The 23,610-nt window shown below is 53.4% G+C and overlaps 1 protein-coding gene across 3 annotated transcripts in view; it reads right to left on the bottom strand.

The window, feature by feature from the left end:
- The window catches only part of TLN1 (talin 1), a 31,886-nt gene that overhangs the window by 4,594 nt on the left and 3,682 nt on the right, over window positions 1-23,610 (bottom strand). For 2 of the 3 annotated variants that reach the window (XM_042912895.1, XM_042912893.1), the window contains exons 2-48: window positions 20,556-20,718; window positions 20,214-20,311; window positions 19,826-19,955; window positions 19,567-19,719; window positions 19,165-19,307; window positions 18,923-19,050; window positions 18,144-18,204; window positions 17,395-17,499; window positions 16,909-17,064; window positions 16,063-16,164; window positions 15,823-15,899; window positions 15,419-15,599; window positions 15,157-15,270; window positions 14,928-15,036; window positions 14,500-14,708; window positions 14,283-14,381; window positions 13,116-13,283; window positions 12,657-12,951; window positions 11,920-12,086; window positions 10,981-11,109; window positions 10,686-10,802; window positions 10,485-10,598; window positions 10,159-10,293; window positions 9,878-10,006; window positions 9,182-9,284; window positions 8,850-9,058; window positions 8,369-8,488; window positions 7,964-8,161; window positions 7,628-7,767; window positions 7,352-7,445; window positions 7,160-7,249; window positions 6,928-7,050; window positions 5,626-5,769; window positions 4,991-5,152; window positions 4,616-4,756; window positions 4,341-4,522; window positions 4,015-4,147; window positions 3,707-3,808; window positions 3,447-3,617; window positions 3,206-3,355; window positions 2,995-3,096; window positions 2,799-2,918; window positions 1,805-1,951; window positions 1,465-1,631; window positions 1,168-1,351; window positions 952-1,077; window positions 740-856 (exon numbers count right to left, since the gene is read on the bottom strand). In XM_042912895.1, the coding sequence (XP_042768829.1) occupies window positions 740-856; window positions 952-1,077; window positions 1,168-1,351; window positions 1,465-1,631; window positions 1,805-1,951; window positions 2,799-2,918; window positions 2,995-3,096; window positions 3,206-3,355; window positions 3,447-3,617; window positions 3,707-3,808; window positions 4,015-4,147; window positions 4,341-4,522; window positions 4,616-4,756; window positions 4,991-5,152; window positions 5,626-5,769; window positions 6,928-7,050; window positions 7,160-7,249; window positions 7,352-7,445; window positions 7,628-7,767; window positions 7,964-8,161; window positions 8,369-8,488; window positions 8,850-9,058; window positions 9,182-9,284; window positions 9,878-10,006; window positions 10,159-10,293; window positions 10,485-10,598; window positions 10,686-10,802; window positions 10,981-11,109; window positions 11,920-12,086; window positions 12,657-12,951; window positions 13,116-13,283; window positions 14,283-14,381; window positions 14,500-14,708; window positions 14,928-15,036; window positions 15,157-15,270; window positions 15,419-15,599; window positions 15,823-15,899; window positions 16,063-16,164; window positions 16,909-17,064; window positions 17,395-17,499; window positions 18,144-18,204; window positions 18,923-19,050; window positions 19,165-19,307; window positions 19,567-19,719; window positions 19,826-19,955; window positions 20,214-20,311; window positions 20,556-20,685 (6,474 nt within the window). In that variant the 5' untranslated portion in view covers window positions 20,686-20,718. Of the gene's footprint in view, window positions 1-739; window positions 857-951; window positions 1,078-1,167; window positions 1,352-1,464; window positions 1,632-1,804; window positions 1,952-2,798; window positions 2,919-2,994; window positions 3,097-3,205; window positions 3,356-3,446; window positions 3,618-3,706; window positions 3,809-4,014; window positions 4,148-4,340; window positions 4,523-4,615; window positions 4,757-4,990; window positions 5,153-5,625; window positions 5,770-6,927; window positions 7,051-7,159; window positions 7,250-7,351; window positions 7,446-7,627; window positions 7,768-7,963; window positions 8,162-8,368; window positions 8,489-8,849; window positions 9,059-9,181; window positions 9,285-9,877; window positions 10,007-10,158; window positions 10,294-10,484; window positions 10,599-10,685; window positions 10,803-10,980; window positions 11,110-11,919; window positions 12,087-12,656; window positions 12,952-13,115; window positions 13,284-14,282; window positions 14,382-14,499; window positions 14,709-14,927; window positions 15,037-15,156; window positions 15,271-15,418; window positions 15,600-15,822; window positions 15,900-16,062; window positions 16,165-16,908; window positions 17,065-17,394; window positions 17,500-18,143; window positions 18,205-18,922; window positions 19,051-19,164; window positions 19,308-19,566; window positions 19,720-19,825; window positions 19,956-20,213; window positions 20,312-20,555; window positions 20,719-22,292; window positions 22,705-23,610 lie in introns of those variants that run through there. The other variant, XM_042912894.1, reaches the window with a different exon arrangement.

The raw sequence follows: 23,610 nt of genomic DNA on the forward strand, positions 1-23,610 counted from the left end.
GCTGACGGGGCAGAGAGAGGAGGGGTGAAAGAAGAGAAGGGAGGGTGGTTGGGAGGACTTGCAGTGGCCGGGATTTGGTGAAGAAGACAAGGAAGTCACAGGTGATGGAGGCTGCTACCATGGGAAGAGGAAGTCGCTTGGGGGCCAGAAGCTGGGTGGCATGGCCTCTTGGTGGTGATGTCAGACAGGCAGTTGAGAACAACTAAACTCAGAGGTGAAGTCAGCTTGCCAGAGAACGATCGTGAAAGTGGTTCAACTTGCCAAAGAAGAGGACAGGGAAATCTGGCGATTTGCACCATTTTGGGCCAGCCTCCACGTTTACTAGGTTGAAGGTGGTTTGATGACAACTACAGAAGAGATGCTGGAGAAGCAAGAGCAAAGCCAGTGTCAGGAGGGCCAAAGGAAGAAAGATTCCAGAGAGGCTTGTTAACAAAGTCAAATGATTTGGAAATGTTTGAAGAAGATGATGGCCAAGAAGAGGGCACTGAATGTGGCAGCTAAGGGGCACTGGTGACTGGGGAAAGTGGGAGGGTGAGGGAAGGCAGGTGTGAAATGCTGAGGACTAAGTAGGTGGGGGAGGGAAAGACACCAGTGCAGCTCACTTAGGAAGTCTGGCAGTGAGCGCGGAGAATGAGTGCGACTCTACATTTCTGTCTGTGAATATATGTGAAATACAGATTCACAATCTGTCTTGATCCCTCTCTAACCCAAGTCCCCAGTGCTCCAGACACTTGCTCACCGCCAGCTCCTGCCGTATGTGTTCTGTGGTTGCCTCCAGGGCTCGTGTGCCTTTGGTGGCTTCATCTTCCACGGCTTTCACAGTCTTGAGCAATGATGTCACATTGGTCACCATCACCTGGGGGCACCAGAGGAGTTGGAGAGGGGGGCGTTTTAAGGAACAGGAGAAAGTGCACCGATTGGCCCCTCATTCCCTCTCTCATTCCCTCCAACCTTGGCAGAGTTCTTGAGCTGCCACACAGCGGGGTCATCCCCAACTTTGCCAGCTGCAGCCTTTGTTGCGCTGATGAGGTCTCCCAGGGCTTTGGCCACATCTTTCACTGCGTTGATCAGCACTACCTGCGTGGGAGAGCAGAGGCTCTGGTCTGTGGGAGGGAAAGGGGGAACAGGCAGTGTTTCTGGCCAGAATTAGGGGTGTCAAATGGATACCTGTGTCTCAGGGTCCTCAGCTCCCAGGCTGGCTGCGCCCAGCTTGACCACATCAGCAAGGCGGGTGATGGTGGCCACGGAGGACTGGGCAGCCTGTGCTAACTTCTCCTGGCTCCCAGCTGCATTCTGCACCAGGACCTTGGTGTCTTCCACCAGCACCTTTGCAGTCTTCAGAATGCCTTCCCTGAGGGAGGGCCCAGCCCGGTCAGCCCTTCTCAGTCCTCCTCCAAACCCTCCAGCCTCTTCTGCTCCCCCCGACTCCCCGCTTGCCTCTGTGAGGCCCAGTTCCCTCCTCACCGGTGGTCTGCGAAAGTTTCAGCACCCTCGCGATTGAGGGTGCCAGCGGTAGCGAACATGATGGTGGTGTCGAGGTCAGCGATGATGCCGGACACAGCACTGGCTGCTGTGATGCAGGCCTGGGTGCCACGGTTCCCGGCCTGGAGTGCAGCCAGCACGTGGGAGACCTGGGGGAGGAAAGTCACATGGAGACTCTGGTCAGTGCCTCGTGGAAGGGAAAGGTCACTGGTGCCTGGGAAAAGGGACGGAGGAGAGGGCTGGGAAGGTTGGAGGGGGATGGGAAGGGAGGCTACAGGGTTGGGGAGCCAGCCCCCCAGTCCATGGGGACGAGCACCATCACCTTCTCGGAGACTCTCCGGGCACACTCTATGAGCTCCTTCTTGGTGTAGGCATCACTGGGGCTGCACTGTAGGGCGCCTGCCTTGGTGACCAAAGCAGCACAGCCGTGCCCCAGCTCCTGCACCCGGTGCTTGATGTGGGCGCCTATCTGTGAGCAGATGGGAAAGGGACGTGGATTTTACAAGACACTCAGGGTGCCCCCAACTGTGCTTGGAGGAGTCACTAAGGACCTAACAAAACACGCATCGTAGACTAAAGGGTGGTGAGAACAAGTGCCCAGCGTGCAGATTCCCTGTTTCATGTCCTTCAGGCGGGAGGCCACCTCCTACACATGGAAAATAATAGCATGTAGGCACCAACTGGTGAGGATTATGTGAAGCAAAGTGAGGAGGTGGAGGAGAAGCCCTTTATGCTGGGGGATGTGAATCAGAGGGCCAGGGACTACAATTTGGCCGTATGTGGTAAGGGAGGGGTTTGGGGTTGGGGATTAGGTGTGTCATGCTAAGATCCAATTACTTGCTTTCTTGGAAAGCCAGGAGCTTAGGGAAGGAAGAGCTTCATGGGTCTGCAACAAGGAGGAACTAAGAAGAGATTATAGACCTGCAGGATAGCAGGAGTGTTGACAGAGGCAATGGCGGCAGACCAGGAAATCTCTAGATCGTGGGCTATCTCCTTTATCCCTGTGACTTTGATCCTGTCCCTACACAGCCCTGGTCACTTTTTTTTTTTTTAATTAAGTAGGCTCCACGCCCAATGCAGGGCTTGAAATCATGACCCTAAGATCAAGAGTCGTATGCTTACTGAGCCACCAAGGCACCCCTGATCACTCTTTAGTGGAGTGGTCCTGAGCGTGTGTTCCCTTTTCTATAGAAGACTAGACAGAGTAAAGGTGGGACAGCCCTAGAGGCTGACATGATGGGGACAAGGGGCACGCCACTGTGACTTTCTGTGAGGGCCTGGGGGAAGATATTCACGGCAGCTGCCCCCGTGTTTACCTCTTCATTCTCAGCAGCCACAGCTGCAGGCTTGGCCTGTGAGGCCAGACGGCCGTAGTCACTGGTCAGCTGGTTAGCAAGAGGGCCCAGCTCCTCAGGGCTGGTGTTTGATTTAGTTACCTGATGATAACAGAAGAAGTAAAGTTATTTCCAAACTAAGCTCTCTGGGGGTAATCTTATACTCTTCCAAACTCACCATCTCTTGAACGGTGACAGCAATGGCCTTAGCTGTCCGCACCATAGTTGTCTGGTAATCCACGAAGGAACCTTCTGGTTCACCCATTGGTCCTTCATCTAGCTGAGGGGGGAAGATGGGGGAAGTAGGAAGATTATCAGAGTGTCTGACACAGTGCTCGGGGACCCTAGCCCAGGGTAGCCACTGACCACAGGCACCCCAAGACTCTAACCTGGTTGATGGCCTGGGTGATGGAGTCCACCATGCCGCCAACAACCCCAGCAGCACTGGCTGCCTCGTTGAGGGTCGTTGTCAGGTCCTCTACGGCCTCTGTCATCATCTGCACAGCCTCCTCCAGGGCTTCCTGGGTGTGAGCTGCTTGCTGTGGGACAGAGTGAGTGAGTGGAGGTGGGCTCTGTTGTTCCTGCTTCACTGACCTCTTACTAGCAGGCCCTCCCTCCCGCCCTCGGTACCTTGGGGTTCCCGCCAGCCTCCTTGGCTGTGTACAGCAACTGTAAGGCAGACTCTGCCAAGGTTTTAGTCTGGTCCAGGAGTGCCATCTGCTGTGGGTGGCTCAGGGTCTTGGAGGCAGCACCCACTGCAGCCAGAGTGAGCGGCTCAAAGTATTGCGCCATCTGGGATACCTGCGGCAAGGGGTTCGAGTGGAAGGTCAGCTGGGCCAGGAACCCTCGCTTGCCCTACCTTGGGACTACCCACGTGTCTTCCCAGGTACCTTGTGTCCCAGCTGGGAGGCTTCAGCCCGTGCGGCACTGGCCAGCGGTTCAATAAGGTGGGAGATCTCTTGCACTGCAGTGAGCATCTGAGTGTGCAAGGCCTGGCGAGGAAGTGAACGTTAGCCCTAACTGTGAACTGGAATAGGACCCTCCCCTTCCTTCCATACCAAACTGATGGAGTCCCCTTGGAATGTTCCTCCCATACCCTTGATGTCTCTGTGAGGCACACACCTGGACCCCCCATTCTCTCGAGTCTGCCATCTCTCTTCCCGGACACAACCTTTCGTAGAACCCTGTTGCCCCTTACCTCTTGAGAGATTCCCTCACGAGGAGCAAGCTGTTGGCTGACCGCAGCGAGGGAAGCCTGGTCTAGGTCCCGCAGACAGCTGTTCAGAGCTGCAATGGCCGTCTCACACTCCAGCTGCCCTGGAGCCTTGTCCCTATAGATACATCATAGGCTCCAACACCAAGAAGATCCCTTTAAAACAGGCTGGCCTATCTTTCCCCGTATCCCCTGATTCTTGGACAACAAGGGCCCTCCAACACTATCCCACCTCATTGCACTCCTCGTCCCCACCCCACGCTGCTACAAGTATGTTCCCTGGTCACACTGGCTCTCTACCCACTCAATACCTCATGCTTGTAATAAGCTTCTTGATGGAGTCTGAGACAGTACGGGAGTGGCCAGCCAGCACTGACCAGCGCGGGGGGTCCCGGGGATTGACTGCTAGGGCCCGGGCTGTCTGGATCAGTCCCCCGGCACTCTCCAACATCGTCTTGGCAGAGATCACGATGGGCTCCATGGCAGCCCGGCCCTGGGGAGAGAAGAGGCAGGGAGGTGAGTCTCAAGACTCCTGCAAAGACGAGGGGGCAGCCGGTGCATCGGTTTTGTCTTCACGCCGCCTCACCTCGGGGCTGATCTGGGCAGGAATGCTGGAGAACTCAGGGTTGGATGCAAAGGCACTCAGATTGTCCACAGCCTCCAGCAGAGGGGCTGTTGCTGCTCGGCACTGGGCACGGTTCTCCTCTGTGAAAGCTCCGTCAAGTGCCTGGAAGTGGAAGTGACAGGCCCTCAGGACTGACTGTAGGCAAAGGAAGTGACGCCTGGCTCTCCTCTCCTGGGCCAGAGGTGAGGAGAGGCTGGTAATGAGCAGTATGGACAGGAAAGGGCTTGGGCTCAGGCAGATGGGATTTGGTAGAAGGCTTCAGGGACTGATGGGGGAACCAGGGGAGAGAAGACCGGACAGGTCAGAGGGAGGCTGGGAATTTCAAACACTGACAACCTTGATAGTCTTCACGAGATTGGCTGTGCTGTTGGCCACCTCCTTGGCTGACTGTACAAACTGGCGCTTGGCGGTAGGATTGGCGGTGCGAGCAGAAGCCAGGCGGCAGCTGTTACACAGTGCAGAGGTGTGTTTGGCCACAATGGTGGCTGCAGAGAGCACCTGAGGAGACAGACACGTGGAAAAGCCACGATGAGGGCAGGAAGGAAGTCTCCACACCCAGGCGAGAGCCCCTGCAGGCTTGGGGATGGAAAGCGGTACCTTTGGAAGTCTAATTAGGAAGGACAGAGTGACCTGAAAAGGGAAGATGTGGGAGACAGATACCCGAAGGTGAACGGTATGGGGCGGGGGAAATGAGAGACAGACACACTATGGAGAACCCGTAATAGGGTAAGTAGGAGAGTGGATTCAAACTTCTACAGAGGAGTTGTGAACTTAGCAGTAACTAAGAGTGACAAGAAACACGGCAGGAGAAGACAATTGCCCACAGAGAAGCTGTGTGTGGAAGGTCACAGATGCGTCTCCAGCCTCTACTTCCCCACATCTCACCTCTCCCTCTCTCTTCATGGGGCCGGTCCATCCTGGCCCGCCACCCTCTCCCAGGCTCGCCCACAGCACCTGTTCCCTTAAGTTACCTGGGCCTGTGTACAGCCAGGCTCCCCCAAACTCTGACAGGCCATCTGAATCGCCTGGTTTGCACGGGCGAACTGTGTGGGCTCCACCAGTCCTTGCTGCCCTGCTTGGCTATTGGGATCAGAGACCCCCACCAGATATGCAGCCTGGAGAGAGAGAAGGGATGCGGGTGGGGTGAGAAATCAAGAATATCCCCCACGTGAGATCAAACAGTGATAGTAGGGACAAGTCTAGCATCCAGGGTTCTGTGTGAGTGGCAGTATGTTAACAAATAATAATTACGCTATAAAAAAGAAAAAAACGCTCCTGTTTTGTTAAATGTGCTCGAACATTTCAGAAGGTTAAAAAAGTAAAAGAAACAAAAAACGAAAAGCAAAAAAAAAGAAAAACCACACAGAGTTTAATCAAACTTCTGTTGAGATGTGTATCTGCTGGATCATAAGGAAAAAAGTACTGCTTACTCTAAGTAGAAATAAAAAAAGGTTTGAAAGCCACCCTGCCACACACACGTGCACACACATGTGCATGAGCACAAAGTCTCTTTGAAACAGTTCCAATACTGGGAAGGTTGTTAGGATCATTGACATTTATAACACTTCCAAGCTTCAGAGATTTGGAAAGAGGGAAGGGATTGGTATAACGATTGCCAAATTTATTTTTACGATTAGAAGACCATCATAGGTTTGATTCATACTTCATTTAACACATAGTAGCTCTTCTTTTTCCTCTTTATGCTTTTCATACCATAAAAAAGAGGCCACCCAACAGAACAGGGCAAAGGGCAATAGGGGAGATTGAGGAAGCAAGATTGAGGCTTTCAGAGAAACACTCTGAGATGAACTCTCAAGCCAGTTTGTCTTAAGGGTTCATATACTAAAGCAAAACAGTCTCATAGCTAATGGGTTGTGTTTATACTTCATAACTGCATAAAAAGGCACAGTTAAGCGGTGACTCAAATAACTGGAAATTTAGTTACTGGCACTATTTTAATAAAGTAGTAACTATGTGAAAAATGACTTGCACTTGGTAATTAGTATATACCAAGAAAGCCAGGGCTGGAAAAGGCCCCGTCATTAGACAGTATAATCATAACCCAAGGTACCAGGGGCTCAGGGGTGACAGCAGCCAGAACTATTGGTATTCTATGATTGCTGACAAACACCCCCACTCAGAAGGGGAAAGAACCAGTTTCCAGAGTTGGTTTTGCAAACGTAACTTCTTGATTATCTACTCAAGGGCCCGGCTGTTGAGGAGGTGGGGTAGAGAAAGCAGAGGTATTGCAGGGACCGTCGCAGGGGAATAACCTGAGCAGCTGCCTCGGTGAAGCCACAGAGGGCTTTGGAGGCCGTGGCAATGGCCTCCCCAAACTCCGGCAGGTTTCCGTTCTTGGCGTTTTGGGAGATGCCCGTCATGGCCTCGCCCAGTACCTAAGAAACAGAGGGTTTCGGGAGAGCCAGTTCCTGTCCTCCGAGGGGTAGAGGAGTCCCTAGTTCCATCTTCCTGTCCTCTGCCCTCCGGGTTCCTTGCCACACTTACCTTTGAGTTCTCCATTACACTGTCGAGGCAGCCAAAGTAGGACAGGTCATTGATGGGCTGGACTGGGTTCTCCAGGAGTTCTCGGACTGTCTGTATAGGGGGAGGACAAAGTAAGGTTCAAGACACCTTTTTGACCCCCAAACCCAGAGTACCTTCCTTAACCTCACAGCACTTAGCCTGCCAAGTACCCACCTCCAATTCCCGCAGGGCATTGTCACACTCTTTCTGGCCTGGCGCCTGCTGGGTACACATGGTGATGAGCTGGTTGATGCTGTCGGTCACTGCCCTGGGAGGAACAGAGTCGAGTGAATGCATGCACAGGTCATCATTCTTGGGTCCTACACGCATAGAAAGTCTTTAGCTATTTCTCTTTCATCTGTAACCATTCCTAAGCTGGGACTTCTCATGACATGTCCCCTCCCCAGTCTCTTCAACATTCCAGGGCTGGGCTTCCCAGCTCCTACTTACCGGGCAGCTGCAGCCAGCTGACTCTTGAGGTTGGGGGAAGCAGGGTCTGTGGATAGGGCCTTGGCAGCCAGAAGAAGTTTGCTTGAAGACATAGAGATGCCCTTCAAGTTGGACACGATCTGGGCCCGGTCCTCCTGGCTCTGTTGAAGGCGAAAAGGTCAACATGTTGTCCGGTCAGTCCTTTCTTATCTGTCTCTAAAAGGCTCTGTGTCCTAGACACTCAAATAGTGCTAGAGGGGGGTGGGGGGTGGGGGGAGCCAGGCAGAGGTTAGGACCATGCAGTCACACAGGCACCTCTTGTCTAACCCCTGAAACAGACCCTGTGCCTTTGCATACCGGTGCCTGTCCCGCCATCTCCACACCAGCTTCCAGGAAGGTGCTGAAGTCCTGTCCAAATCGACCTGAGGCTCGGGCCAGGTCCTGAGGGGTTCCCCGAGAAGCCTGCACTAGTTCTGTGGCTGCCTGATTCAGCCCAGCAGCAGCATCATTCAGCCGGCTCTGAGCTTCCTGAAACGTCCCAGTGCTGGGGGGAAGCTGCGGGGTCAGAAAGAAAGTCAGAAGCCAGCATGGGGGACGATGTGAGGGAGAGTCTAGTCAAGGAGTGCTGGGAGGTGGGCACTGAGCCTGGGAGTAACAAAAGGGGGTAAAACTGGGAAGTCAAGGTCAAGGAGAGGTCTAGACGTGGAGAGAAGCTTGGAGTCTTCAGCTTTTACGTGCCCCCCACACCCCTGGTCTTCCTACCGAGTCACTCAGGAGTCGCTTGCTGGCATCTCCCACCGCTCGCAGGGCATTGTCCACATCTCGCTGGCCAGGCAGGCAGCTGACACAGCGGTTCAGGGCCTGAGTCACTGCTTTAGCCACCTGAGGTAGAAAAGGAGACGGGTGTTGCCAAAAAAGAAACCATTTGGGAGAGCACCTCCTCCACTCATGGGACCTGGGAAATAAGTGCTCTACTGCCTCCAAAAGTGAGGAGGAAAGGGCATGTGTAGCTGAAGGGGCTGAAGGTTAGAGTTTCAAGTGATAGTGACCAAACTGCCCCACGCTTGGCGTTCAGCTAAACCCTGCCGCAGGTTGAGACACTTCTACTAGGACTGAGGGAAAGGGTGGAATCCAGACAAGAGCTGTCAAGAGCAGACCTGAGAAGGTGTCTGTCAGTGTGGCTGAGACTCTGTTCCAGTCAGGGTGGGCCGTACGGGGAAGCGGTCTGTTTCCCAAACCTGACCTGGGCAAGCCGTTGCTGGCTCTCAGGGTCCCCTGGATGGCCAGCTGCCTTCTTTGCTTCCTCAATGAGGCTGCTGGCCTTATCCAGAACATCGCTGGCCGTGTCAAGCACGATAGCTTGCACTGCAGGATCCGATGTCAGGGCAGCTACACCCCTAGCAGCCTGGGCCAGTGACCGCAGCCCACCTGCCACTTCCCTAGCTGCAATCCCTGGGGAGACAGAAGGGAAAAGGGGCTTTCACTGCCAGGCCCTGGTTCCAGTGGCTTTCTCCATCAGCTCTATCCCTCGTTCAGCTCCTGCTCCCAGCTCCATTCCCAGCCCTGCCCACATACCTGCATAATTCTCATTGCCCTGGGCAACCTCCCCCAGCAGCTGGGCAATGGCAGAGCTCACAGCTTTGGTGCTGTTTCCCAGGTCCTGGGCACATTTCTCCATCTAGGGAAGAAGCAGGAGACTCAGGTGCAGAAGGAACCAGGAAAAGGGAACTTAAGAAACTAGTTGAGGTCAGCTGGCAGTTTAATGAAGGTTTTGGGCAGCTCCAGGGTGCAGGCAGAAAAGAAAACCTCAGAGTTTGATTAATAATGAGGTCTTAGGGGGGCATCTGGGTGGCTCAGTTGGTTGAGCGTCCAACTTTGGCTCAGGTCATGATCTCGTGATTCTTGAGTTTGAGTCCCACATTGGGCTCAGCGCAGAGCCTGCTTCAGATCCTCTGTCCCCCTCTCTCTGCCCCTATCCCGCTTGCGCTCTCCCAAAAATAATATAAAAACAAAACAAACAAACAAACAAAGAATGAGATCTTAGGGGCACCTGGGTGGCTTAGTCGGTTAAGCATTGACTTTGGCTCAGGTCATGATCTTATGGTTCATGGGTTTGAGCCCTGCATCAGGCTCCATGCTGACAGCTCAGAGCCTGGAGTCTACTTTGGATTCTGTGTCTGCCTCTCTCTCTGCCCCTCCCTGCTTGCACTCTCGCTCTCAAAAATAAACAAACATTGAAAAAAAAAAAAAAAAGGTCTTAAGAATACTTACGGTCTCCCCAGGTAAGGGTTTAAGTTTGCCATCTCGAGCTGCTGCCTTCACTTCCTGTAGATCTCTCTCTAGATTCTGTACCACACTCAGTGCAGAATCCATCTCCAAAGGCCCACATGCTTCCTGAGCCTACAATAACAAGGAAGTCTGGGTACAAGAGGTACTGCTGTGTCCCACTAATGTCCCATGTTATACAATTATCCCTGTTTTAGGTTATTCTGCAGACTCCCCATCATCCCAGAACTCCACCCTCATTTTCCAAAGATGGCCAGCTCCCTTACCTTCTGGGCAGCGGTCCGAAGTTCAGCCAATGCAGTGCCAAGGTTTTTAGCACACTGACTCAGCTGCATGGCCGAAGCCTGGTCTTGAATTGTTGGCACTGAGGCCTTTGCAGCGGCCACCATCTTCCCACCTGGCTGTTGAGGAACAGGTGGGCAGATGAATGTACCATTTGCTTGGATACAGGGACTAAAGATGGTCTGGACACTGAGTGCCGCAGCTCAGTCTGGGAAGGAGGCTACTGGTAGAGCTTCAAACTGTGGGTGATCTAGGGGACTTAGAAGGGTGGGAAGGGTCTCGTCTGAGAGGTGGGGAGAGGGTGCCTTGCCTGCAGGAAGCTCTGGCTTGCAGCAATGAGGGCCAGCTGAGCACTGGGACTGTCGGGCTGAGCTTGGCTCCCTCGGACGCCCTGCACCAGCAGTGGAATCTGTTCTGCCACAGCCTGTGGGTGAAAATGTCATGAGAGCCACCTCCCCATAGACTGGGGGAAAGTCCCACTCGTCCCACATCTCCTCCCACCAAGTCTCACCTTGCAGCTCTGCACCAGCACAGGCTGGGGGCCAGCAGAGGCCTTGGGGGTGGAGGCTGCATGCTGGGCTGCTGCAATGGTCTGTGTAGCTGAGGCTGCAGCCTGTTTGGCTGCGTGCTGTGAGGACAGAGTAGTTAGGACAAGCCCCAGGCGCTCCCCTGCCCAGTCCCTGGCTCACCCTGGCCACACTATCCCACAAGGAAACAGTGACAGAGTCTCTCTCTGCACAACCCTCCCGGTTTCATTCCTCCCACAGCACCCACACTCCCGCTCCTGGGTTATTTCCTAGCTTTACCTCCAGGCGCTGCACCAGCTTCTTCTTGATGGCATTCTGCGCAGCCGCATTGGTGGCCATGCGCAGACCCTCAGCCGCCTCCCGCAGCCGCTGCTGCTGCTCCTCACTGTCAGGGTGAGCAGCTGCTCCCTGAGAGAAGCGGAGAGACGGTCCTCACCCAGCATCCCTGTGCGCCCCAAATAAGCTCTGCTCTGACCTCTCCAGACTCAAATGTTTTCCTAAAGTCCCCACTGAAAGGTAATCACAGCTGAGATGAGCTGCCTCAAGCAAGCAAAGGGGAATCAGGGGACCCCTAGATTCCCTTTGGGCCCTTTTTAGGTAGAACCGTTTCTTCTTTCCCTTTTGGGGGAAGAAGCCATGTTTCTTTCCCTACTGCCCCCTAAATGCCACTGGCAAAAGGGTGTGTTTAAGGCTCTTTGGGACAAGGAGGACTCAGTTTAGAGCAGGGATTTCAAAAACCAAAGCAGGGGAGCTGGTTACTCCTGCAAACTGGAAAGCCTCAGAGCCCGGGGAGTGCAAGAACCTCTTGGCTTCTTCCCGACGGTCATCTGCACCCTGTGTCCCACTGCCTGTCTTTCTCTGTACTGCTGGCAGCAGAGGTCCCAGGACTGAGTGCTTATATGCATTCCCAGGACAGGCCATGAAGCAGAGGGATCCAGGAAGAAGGCAGGTGGTGGCAACAAAGTAGGGAAAAGTAAGGATAGCAGAGCGTGGACTCAGAGGAAGAAAAAGGGCATGTCGGTCACCAAGTACCCTGGCAGTCACAGTGGCTGGAAGCCTGGGCCCCTATGCACCTGAAACCGAGGGTGCTTTTACTTCCTGAGCACTCTTACATTTTCTGCTTTACTTGGGTCTCTCCCATCAGAAAAGGGTGACCATCTGGACCCTTCTACTTCCCTTCAGGTCTCAGTCTGGGAGTTGGCCACAGAGGGCTCGTACCTTGGCAGCCTCCACCATCTTGGCTGTGGCATCGGCCAGGATCTTAGCGGCGCTTAATAGCTTGCGAGAATTCTCCAGATCACTCTCCCCCTCGGCATCAGCCTTGATGGCATTGACCAGGTCAGAGGTGGCTTGGGCTAGGATGCGAGCCTGTCGTACCATCTCACCTGAGAGGACAGAGCACTATCAGGTAAGGAAGCCAGAGACACTGCGAGGGTGCCAGGGTGGGGGAAAGGGGTGCAGGCAAGGTAGACAGGGCTCTTGGGGGGCAGTTAAAGAGACACAAAGGTTCTCAAAGTGATTCCCCTGGAGTTATTGTATTTTGGGTTTAAGGTCTTGGAGAGGGACAGATTTCCCGGTGAACTTTTATGGGAGAGAAGACAGTCTCTAACGAGTATTTTCAGTAAATAGTCTTGCACTCCTTGTGAAGGAGTGCACTCCTTTTGGGAGTGAGCAGGTAGGGTGGAGTGGAGAAGGCTATTTCTTAATGCCACCTTCCAACTTCCAGCTACGTTTGTGTATGCTTTTGTATATTCTCCAAAATATACCCGAGAAGGCAGAACGGGGATCACATTCCTGCTTTACAGATGAGAAACTGGAAGTTTCAGAGAGCTTAATAAGTACATGGTCTACTCTGCTGAGTCCTTAGCGGGGACTGGCAGGTCTGCAAGGGAGTGCCCAATGGGCTCGGGGAGCCTCAATAGGGTTCTCTGTCTTCCCAGGAGTGGTGTCCTTACCAGCATCACCCATGGAACTGAAGATGTTCTCGGTGACAGTGAGGATGGTGTCAGTGGCCTGGTCATAACGGCCAGCAGGCCCAGCCCCTGAGGCATGGGCCTTCACGTGCTGCAACAGCTCATTCAGGGCCTGGGTGACAGCTGTGGCCGCCGCTCCTACCCCCCGCAGCAGCTGCCCATCGTCCGTGGCTGCCTGGGAGGCGGACACACAGCCCTCCACGGCTTTGGCCACCAGGCGTCCGGCCTCCACCAGCTGCTCTTGGCAGACAGGTGAGCTGATTGTAGGTGCCACCACCTGTGGGCAAAGCAAGTGTCAGAGATGAAGGCAATGGAAAGGAGTCGTGAGGAGTCCCACAGCCACCGGAATAGGTAAGAAGGAGCCAGAGAGGTGAAATGACAGGCTCCTGTGTGTGGCACCATCACCCCTCAGCACAGGCTAATGCAACCTTTGTGGCTCACCTTGGTACAGGCCACCAGCTGGGAGGTAGACAAGGCACACTGTGTCGCTGCAGCAATGACCTGGGTCTGAAGCCCTGAGTCCTCTGTCCGCTGGGCCACACTCTTGGCCTTGAGGACCAAGGCAGCTGCAGCACTTGCCACGGCCTTGGCTAGCTGCATTAGTACGTCCTGTGAGAAAAGCACTGTCAGCATGGCCTAAGATCGAGCTTGGGATCCATGGACCCTTCTCAGAGGCATGAGCGGTTTCATTATTCCCACTGACTCCAATCACTGGATAGTGTATGCAGAAGCAACCAGAAGCTACCCCAAGCCCCTGCCTTGAGCGCCCAGTAGGACAGAACACCCACCAAGGAACAAACCCACACCGAGAGAAACAGAGCCTACACCAGAGGGAGAAACGCATGAGGCGGATACACTCGGACCGCAATGGGGAGGGAGGGGCGGTGCTGTTACAATGGGATGGAGAGAGATACCTCTTGGGGTCCCTCCCACCCCCAGCTTTTTTTCTCCATTTCTTCTCAATCTTGGTTGGAAGCAGTCACCCTGGAGTACAAGACCCCATACAACCCTCCCGGATCCCATTTTCCCAAGTCCTGCCTGTGACATGCCTCCCCATCTCCATCATGTTCTGCCCCCTGAGGAGGCTGGGGGAGAGGTGCAGAGCGAGTGTATGCGGCTCAGAGAGAACAAAGCTGGGAAGGCCCAGGCCAGAGGCCATTACCGTGGGGGGTTCGGGGGGAGATCGAACCCCAGCCCCTCTGGGTGCACATATCTGCGTGGGAAATCCAGGATGACAAGTCAGCTGAGGAAACTGGCATGGGGTGGGGAAGGGGGAGCTAGAGGAACAGTGTCCTCAGGGTGGTATGGAGGCAGCTTCAAGATGTCGAGTTGGGACAAAGGCTATATATAGGGAAGACAAGGAGAAGATGGCAGGCGACTACAAAATATCATCAGCCAAGGGTGACCTGGTAGATTCAGTTTGGATTCAGGGGTTCTAAATTTTCATGCCTTCAAAAGGGAATGGAGGTTCCCAATGTCATTCCCTGCAAACACATCTTCCGTTTGGCGCTGAGAAGTCACTTTGTAGTAACAGGACTAGGAGCTGGATTCAGGGTCAGAGGTTACTTCCAAGAAGCTTCCGTTCTAGGGGCTGGGTAAGTCACTAACCTGGAAGTGGGGGTCAGTATCGCTTTCCCCAATTTGCTGCAACAGCTCCCCACTGGCCTGGCCCACGTTCCCAGCTGCTTGCAGCAGGTTCTGACGGGGCTGTGGAGAGTGGACACCGGTCAGAAGCTGCCCACAGGTCCCACACTTCCATCCCACAATCTGGACTGCCCCCTCCTCCTTTGGGGTCTCCTCCCTAGTGCCAGCCGTGGCCCCTGACCTCAGCGCTGGCTGGCTGGGCACTGCGCAGCAGCTCTGACACCGCCCCGGCAAGGCCCTTCGCGGCCTGCAGCAGAGGCCGGCCACTGCTGCCTTCGTCCTCCAGCAGGGCGGCCAGCAGCTTCACGCCGCGGGACATCTCCGTCAGGTTGGAGGAGATCGTGGTGACTGCACAGCCCACTGCCGTGTAGTCTGTCTCCGCGGGGTCCCCTGAGGGAGGAAGAGGAGCACACGTGAGGCGAGCAGGCCAGACAATGGGCTAGAGAGGTGCAATCACAGGCGTTAGTCACAAACGTGTGCCGAGAGAGACACGGTCTCTTCCCTGAGTTGAGGGGCAGTCCCACCTGGAGCCAGTCACACTTGGTGCCTGCACGCGCTCCTCCTCCCCCACCCCCACCACATACAGATAGGACTTGGCATCCGGCCTACCTGCTGTCAGGTTCACCACGGAGGCAGTACCAGCTGTGATGGCATCTACCTGGGAGTGGATCTCATGCTTTGATTCATCCATCTTGTTTTTACGCCAGGCCTTAGAGGCCTGAAAGAGAGAGCGAGAGAGAGGCAAAGTTCAGGATCTGCTCTGGTCCGGTTAACTCCGATCCCGTTCCTGTGAGTCCCAGCCTCAGCACCGCTGGCCTCTCCTCCGTCCCATACTCACAGCATCCTGGCCCAGAGGGGGCAGAGTGTCAAAGTCATCCAGAGTGGCCTGGGCGGCTTGCACAGCCTGCATGCTAGAGTTAATGGTCCCAGTGAGTGCCTGCTGGGCTGATGTCTACAAGACAAGGGGAGGAGAAACAGAGAACGCTTAGAGGAAAGAGGAGGTGGGCTGGGGACAGGACTACGAACAGGGACGTGGGAAGACAAACAGCTGATATGGGGAGGAAGGCCTGGTACCGTGGTGGCAGTGGAAGCACTCTTACCAAAGGGGGCATGTGTCCCCGGTGCATCTGGCCGCTGGTAATCTGTTGCTGGGCAGGTGGCATGCTGCCCACCTGGAAATTCTCAGGACCAGAGGCTCCAGAGCGCATGATGGCAGGCAGGGCCACAGAGCCGTGTTCTACTTTCCCTACCCGGTTATACTGCTGCTGAAGGACTGTCGACCTAGAGAGGGGACACACGGGGCGGCACTCAGAGGACTGTTGTCTTAACCTCCCTGCCACCCAGCTGTACTACCTTTGCAGGTCCTGTGGTCTAGGGGGATGTGTGATAGCCTGTGACCGGTTAAGGAACCATCCTAGGGACTCCCCACCCCTCAACAGTCGTTGGAGTCAGGCCCTGCCTTCCCTGCCCCTGGGGGATGGGATCAGCCCAGCAACCTTCGTACTTTTTGGGGGACACTGAGTCCTCTAGCATAGTAGACTCCTCGTCTCCTTCCAGCCCAAAGTGATCCTTGCTTTTTTTCTGTAGGAAGGAAAAAGGAACAAGAATTAAAGAAGAGAGAGGCAGGGAAAAAGCAGCCTCTTCTTTCCCTACTCAGCCTTTTTCCAGAACCTGGGTCCTCACTTCTAAAGGACTGGCTTGGGTAGAAGGTGAGGGAAGATAAGGAAAAGGCTGGGGCAAGCACCTTCTTAAGGATGATATCAATGTAGCCGGCGATGAGCTGTGCGATCTGCTCCCCTTCCGTTGTCTGTACTGAGTAGTAGCCATCCTGGTAGTCTCCGAAATCCTAGGGTGACAAGGTGGGGGCTCAGTGGGAGAGCCTGCATCTACCCACGATGGAAAAGGGTAGGATGGGAGCCCCAAGGCAAAGCTGGTGAGGGTGTCTTCCCCTGCCAACAGCCCTCTAGAGAGAAGCCTACCCTTCTTCAATTTCCCATTTATTTTTCTCCCCGGAGGGCAACATTTTGTTTCTGAGGAGCAGTCTCTATGCTACATAGTTTCAAATGCATGCTGTCTAAGAAATAGCTTTTCTCTCACCCTGATAATAAAGCTGGGAAGACACAAACATTTGTCGTTGAATGACCATAATGGAAAGTTAGCACTAGTATCCAAAATGGAAAAATAGCCTTTATTAAATTCTTGTCCCCTCGATAGGGCACTTCATTGAGGTGGTATCAGTTTCTAATCCCTAATACCGAAATATAAAGCCAGGGGGAAAACTATTGTATAGTTGCTGCTGAAAGAGGGGAGGCTTATTTTTCTTTCTTTCACCTTTTTCTTCCCTCTCCCCAAGTCTCCTGTGAGCTCAGTTTGCTGGTTACAGTCAAGTTCTGTAGACTGCAAAGATTGTGTCATTTAAGCACAACTCTCTAGCAAAGCTTCTCCTTCTCTCTGACCCCCAGGGTCCTGTAAAGTCCTCCTTTTTTCTGGAGTCACATTCAGTGCACTATCCCAAGGGAGGGGAGAGACCTCTCAGCTGCCCCCGTCTGGAAATTCCAAAGCCCTTTCCCTCCTGGGCACCCGGACTCACCAGGGTGAAGCTCTTAGGAGAGGCAGCCCAGCGTTTGATGTTGGTGAGGCTCCATTCCTGGATCACCTCTTTGGTCTTCTCATCCACTCGCATCACACACTCCTTAGTGATGCCCAGAAGCCTGGGCACCAGCTTGTTCTTTCCTTTCATCTTTTCCTGTGAGGCAGATTGTTGTTGGTATTAGTGCCAGAGAGGTGAACGAGCAGATCAGATCTAGACCACAAGGGGGTGCTGAGGAGGGTGGGAGAGCTGAACTGGGTGTCTATGGATGGACCCAGGACAAGCTCCACTAGGGAGAAGGCAGGGTCTGGAGGAAAGTTGGTGGCAGAGGGCTGCCAACAGGGCAAGTTTTCACAAGGTCAGAGCAAGTAGAGAGAATGGGACTTGTAGGGATGATGGAAAGTGTAACCAAGGGCAGGGCCTGACTTTGAGAGGAAAGACTAAGAGTGGAAATAAGGAGGATGGTGAGAAGGGTCTGTAACCCACCTTAACCAGAAAAAAGGAGACACCATAGGTCTTGAGGGAACGGGCTAGCTTCACGTAGCGCACCTTGGCCTCGATCTCACTCATCTGCCCACAGTTCTTGTGTGCCTTAGAGTAGAAAATGGAGAAATGTTTAGCGAAACGTGGGAGGATAGCATCACAGACAAGGAGTTGTGACGTTAACTACGATGGGAGCGTACTGTAGGGGGCACAGGAAAGGTTAGGGGGTGCAAGGTATGAGAAACGAGAGGGTGACGGGATGAGGACTGACAAAGGATACACAGAAGCAACATTTCAAGGAATATAGTTAAAGAATTTGCAGACATTCTGGAGACGTGAACAGATAGGAAGTAGAAGGTCAGATAGAAGACTTTTGGGGCTGAATATTCAAGAGGTGGGGATAACACATTATGTTTGTACAAAGATATACTTTTCATAGTAATTTCAGGCATACTATCTCATTTGATTTTCCTATCAATCCTACCCCGGGCAGGTACTGTCATCCCATGTTAGATGCAAAGAAAAAAACAACCAAGAATATTGAACTGAATTCCACAGCAAATGCAGTGATGGAGCTGAGATGAAAAGCCCAGGTCTTCCGCTTTCTTGGCACAGGAGAGGTGGGAGAACAGCTTGGCAGGTGGAAGCGGGGTGGGAGGAGACAAGGAAGGGGCCGGGGGTCCATTCAGTCAGTAGGATTAAGCAGCAAAGCTCCCGGGGCATCCCAAACACTTTCCCCTGCCCCCATTCACCTGGAAGATCTTACGCTCTCCCTTCTGCTTCACATACTCCTTGGGCAGGAAGTCCTTCAGGCTACACCAGAAAAGGGAGGGTCAGCATGTAGTGGACAGCATCGGGGGTATGTAGGCCATGGACTGTGGGCCTAGGGGCGTGAGGAAATGTCTAGGACAGTATTATCTTTGGGGAGAAGGAAAGCTCGAGGGAAGAAAGTCTGGATTGTCCATGAAATCGAGATGACTTAGCATTAGCTCTGGAGTGCAGCCTGCGTCTCTCCCTACAGGGAAAGGGACAAGGGAACCTGAGTTGCAGGCCCAGTCCCTGAGGGAAAGAGTCTAGAGCACTACTGCAGGGAACCAAGAGCAGAAGGAGCTCGGTAGAAGGATGACCATGCATGGAGGAAGTTAAGCAAGCGGCGCCGAACTCTATTCACTCTGAGAACTCTCAGTGGATGAGACTTGTGAAGCTTTCTAAGTCTAATGTTCCCTATGAGGAAAAATGTACTGTTTCCCTCTAGCCACTATAGTAAAATTCTTCAGAGAATCTCAAAAAGCTACATGCTTGCCTGAGAGGTATGGGGTAGAGGCAGATTCTAGGCTACCTTCATGTTCCACAGGGGGCCAGTGAGGAAACAAATGGCTGATGGCAGCGAAACAGGTACCCATGTGGGTCAAACCCTGGTACTTCAGAAGAGGAAATGGAGAGAGAAGGCCCGGGATGGGGGCAGGGCTGTTGGGGTCACAATGGCAGGGAGTCCTGGGTCCTGACAGGGTGTGGGATGTGGGTCACTCACTCGAGGAAGCCAGCCTTGTGCTTCTGTTCATTGTGGGGCCCAAACTGGATCTGGCATTGGAAGCCAGCAAACTCACAGGCCTTGTCGAAGGAGACAGGGTGGGAGCCATTGAGGATGTCATCTCGTGCCTGGAGAGCACAAGAAAAGGAGGTGAATGTTGTGTGGGGGTGCGGGAATACCCCTCACTGTGCTTCTGCCCCCCTCTCTGTACCTCCCTCATCCCAGGTAAATCCTCTCCACACCTGCACATAAAGAAGGTTCAGCTGCACGGGGTCCCGGGAGTCCACATTCTGGTCTGAGTAGAAGAACTTCCTCCGCAGCAGAAGCGTCTCATGCTCCTCCACTCCCTGTTCCCTCAGTGTGCGGCCATGGTCCAGCCAGTTCACTGGGACACAGAGAGTCCCCTCAATGTGAAGCCCCCAGGGCGCCTGTGCTGCCTGGTCTTTGGCTTTCTGTTTGTTTGTTCTTTATCTCCTACCTTCTCTCACCGATAAGTTCCATGAGTGTAGAACTTTATTACTGATGCATCCTGTATCTTAAAACGGCATCTTACAAAAGCAGGTAGTCAATAACTAACAAATAAACAGCTGCCCCATGGCCCCCTGCCCATTTTCCAGTGCCCTCTTTTTTCTATTTCTGCTTACATTCATCATCCGTGTGCAACTTCTGCTTTAGTTTCTCCATCTTCTTTTCATCTCGTAGCAGTGTCTTGTCTTTTCGTAAGGTCCCTGTCACCTCCTCCTTTTTCTCTTCCATCAGCTCTCGAACCAGTGAATATTCATCATGGTTGGTGATGCCTGGGGGAGCGCGAGGGGTTGGTAGCATCCCAGGCACTGCACCCGTGTTTTCTGGTAGAGTTGGAGCCTCCATCCCCGAGCCCTCAGCCCCACCAGGACCCCTTACCGATGCGGGCACAGATGGTCATGAGCATGTCAGTGACAGTCTTAGAGTCATCCACCATGATAGTCTTCACAGTTCCATCGAGCATACGGATTTTCAGGGGCCTCTGCTTCTTCCTGTATTCCATGGTGTCCTATTGGGGCGGGAATAGGAGGTAGGAGCCTACTTTAAGCTAGAGGTATTACTTCCTTTTTCCATGGCCAGAGGGGAGGAAAGTAGATTACTGAAGGTAAGACGACGATGGCTCACTCAAAAGCAGGGTATTTTGATTGCCTGTGATAGACAGTCTGGAGAGGATCAGAGGCAATGGATGTGGGTGCTGAAAACAGGAGGTGGAGTGGGGAAGCTGACGGAAGAGGATGTTGGTGGTCCTTGAAGAAGTGATACTCACCCCATTTCGGAGCATATAGTAATCCAAAGCTTTCCCGGCCTCCAGCCATATGCCTTTTTTGGGGTCGTCATCTGACAGAAACAGCCCAAAGTCGCTGGCTAAAAGAGAGGATGGATCACCTCAGACCTATGAGGACCCCAGTGTGGCTGAATGGCTGCATTGTTGCCCCTTATTATTTCCCCAGGGACTGTGGGCCTAAAGGGAACAGAGGGAACCACGGAGCACAGGCGTGAGGGATGAGTAGCCTTGAGGGACAATGGGGTCATCCCTTAAAGCCAAGAGCCTGGGAACAAGAAGGGACTGAAGACTCCCACCCCACCCACCGAGGTAACTCAGACTCACGAGGGCCAGCCAGGGCCTCTGGGATACGCTCACGAATGATGCGACAGGCATCGTATACCATGGTAGACGGCTCAAACTGCATCGTCTTCACCACATTCCCGATGCTGATCTTCAGCGAAAGTGCAACCATGGTGGCAGCTTCTCCTCTCCAGCCTGGCTACACCTGGTCCGTGGTATTAGGGCATTAGAGCACACCCTCATTAGAGGAGAGGAGGTCCCTCAGATGGTGCCCCAGGGAGCCGTGTTTTTGAAAGGGACTTACCAAAGCAGATAGTGATGCGGTTGTTTTTGTTTCATTTCAGAATTTTAAAGCGTGAAAGATTATTTATACCAAAAGAACCAACCCTAACCATCTAAGATAAGTGAAGGAGAGTCGGTCTGCAAGGTGCAACAGCAGGTCTGAAATGTAGTGTTCCCTGAGGACACTGCCCCATCCCTATCACTAGAATCTGTGCCTCCCTTCTTTCTACCAAGTGACTCTCTCTTGCCCCTTATCCCTGCTCCTTTCCCAGGCCTGCCTTTGCCTTGTTTTCATCTTTTCTTGGTTCAGTCTTTTTTTTCTCTTTGTCTCCCACTATGTCTTGCTAGCTTTTTCCTGTCTGGGATTTTCAGAGCTCTGTCCTGACTCATCATGTGACCTCCCCTCTGACAGCTTTAGCCTCCTCTGCAAAATGAGGATGTTATATGAGAGAATTCCCGAGAGCTCCTGAAGCCTGCAAACACTGACTCGACCTAGCCCGGCCGGAAGACCAAACACTGGTGGTTCAAGCTATCTAGGCCTACTTTTGTCCCGGTTTTCCTCTAACCTCACATGGTGGGGGCCTTCCCAAAGAGCCAGGCCCTGTGGTTGGCTTCCCTGGCATTCAAGATAGAATTATGATTCTCCAATCCAGAGGGATCTCAGAAATTACCTAGTCAACGCCCCAATTTTGCAGAATGGATATCAGACCATGGTGGGGCAGGTGGGGTAGTTTCAAGGCAGGTCAGACAGAGAGCCCTGTCCCTCTAACTCAGTCCTTGCTCCAAGTCACCAAGTTAATACCCAGTCCTCACTACAACTCTCATGCTCTCTGGTTTTCAGCAAGTCTTCCTCACACTCTGCTCTCCATCTCACTGCCTCCCTTGATGGTATTTTCGGTGTAGCTCGTGATATCAGTCCCATGCTCACCTCCCCCACTCTCCTGGCACCACCTCTCAGCAGGCTGGAGGAACCCCTGCAGGTGGCACCCAGTGCACAAGAGGACCAGTCTGCCTGGCAGCTGATGATGTGACCCAGTTTGGTATGGGGATTGGTTCCTCTCAACTAAGAGAATGAGCAAATCCGGGCTGCCAATCCCCTCCTCCCCCCCAGCAAACTGGGGGCCCCAGGTGGGGAAAAGCTGGGCTCGGGGGAAGGTTGAAAACAAGAGGTGGAGGTGCTGGGATACAGCAGCCAGCTGAGAACCAGGAAAAGGGAAGGGAGATGTATTTGGAGAATAAAGAGGTTAGGAAGGATGAGGTGAAGGGGACTGGAAATCTAGGTAGAAACAGGAGGCAGGCAGATGTGGGAAAGGTGTGGATCAGAGAATCTGATAGACATTTCTGACCTTATAAACAGTCCAGAGTCTCACAAGAGAAGAAACCACAGCTCACTCTGTTTTTATTTCCAAACAAGATAGGACCATTCCAGTCTCCCAAGTTCCAGCTCGCTGCCCACCTCCCCATTCCTCGGCCACCTCTCCCAGTAGCTTGACAGACCTGGCTGTGGGGTTGCTGGAGGGCTGGAGGGTCAGTGAAGTAGAGCAGTCAGAGGAGCTGAGGGCAGGACTGAAAGGACCCTCTACCCTAACCTGAAATTGCATGTCTCCCCCATTTCCTCCGGACATGGACGCCCCCATCTTCTTCACGGAAACCTCTGGTGACACCCCGATAAGGGAGATGAGTCATGCCTACCCTTATTCCCAGGCTGGTACTGAGTGGACACCCATACAGCTACCAGAGGGTGAGGGAGGAAAGGGAATTAAAGAGTGAACTGGAGGTGATGAGGGCAAAGAACAAGGCCCTTGGAAGTATGGGGAGAAGCTATCCAGTTCCTGCTCTGGCCTGAGAACTTTGCTCCCGTTTCCATCATGTTTTATGGAACAGCAACAATGCCCCCCATACCCCCCTCCCAGGGAGCTCCTCCTCCCTCAAGACATTCCTGAGATGCATTCCAGAGGAGTTGGGCAATTGGGGGGGGGGGGGGGGAATGGAGGACAAGAGGTCAAATCCCAGCAAGGAATGGAATGTCAATGTACGGGGCGGGGGGGGGGGGGGGGGTGGTGGTAAAGAATCAGGGGTACAGGGAGATATAGTCTGAGCAGATACCCACAAGGGGAGCTGCAGAAAGACAGGGAGCTACAGAGAAGTACAAGGGAGAGAGAAAGCTGAAGACAAAGTCAGAACGTATGAGGGTTGGGGGAGTAACACTCACTCTGTTACCAAATTTGGCCTCTGAGTCCGCAACCGCGGTGGAGGGGGGGAGGACTGTGGGTGAGACTGACATATCCGGCCTCAGGCTGCTGGAGGCTCATTTAGGGCTGGACTGGGCAGCGAAGGGCTGGACCTGATCTCCCTCAACATAGCCCCCTCACCACCTACACCCTACCCATGCATTTTCACTCTCCCTAACTGCACTCCAGCCTATGCACAGAGCTCTTTTCCACAAAGCTACTTACACTGTCTCCACACACATTATCTCAAACATGCAGTCCCTACACAGACCCTATCACAACCACGTTATCTTCCCGTAAAGACCCCATCCCACTCACACAGCTTCCCCACAAACACACCTCTATCGGTAAGTGAACAACTTGCCCCAACATCTCCCATTACACATTCTCCCTCCATTCATCCAACAAGCATTTCTGAGGGTCTGCTGTCGAAAAGGCCCGGGCTAAACTCTCACTGACTGGGAAGCAAGAAGAGTAAGCCTTAGCCTTCGCTTTCAAGGGGCTCCCAGTTAGTTGAGTGGATAAGCTAAATATAGAATTATAATACAAGGCAGGATGTGGTAAGAGTCCAGAGATGCATCCTC

The sequence above is a fragment of the Panthera leo genome, chromosome D4, assembly GCF_018350215.1.
Source record: "Panthera leo isolate Ple1 chromosome D4, P.leo_Ple1_pat1.1, whole genome shotgun sequence".
Classification (NCBI taxonomy): domain Eukaryota; kingdom Metazoa; phylum Chordata; class Mammalia; order Carnivora; family Felidae; genus Panthera; species Panthera leo.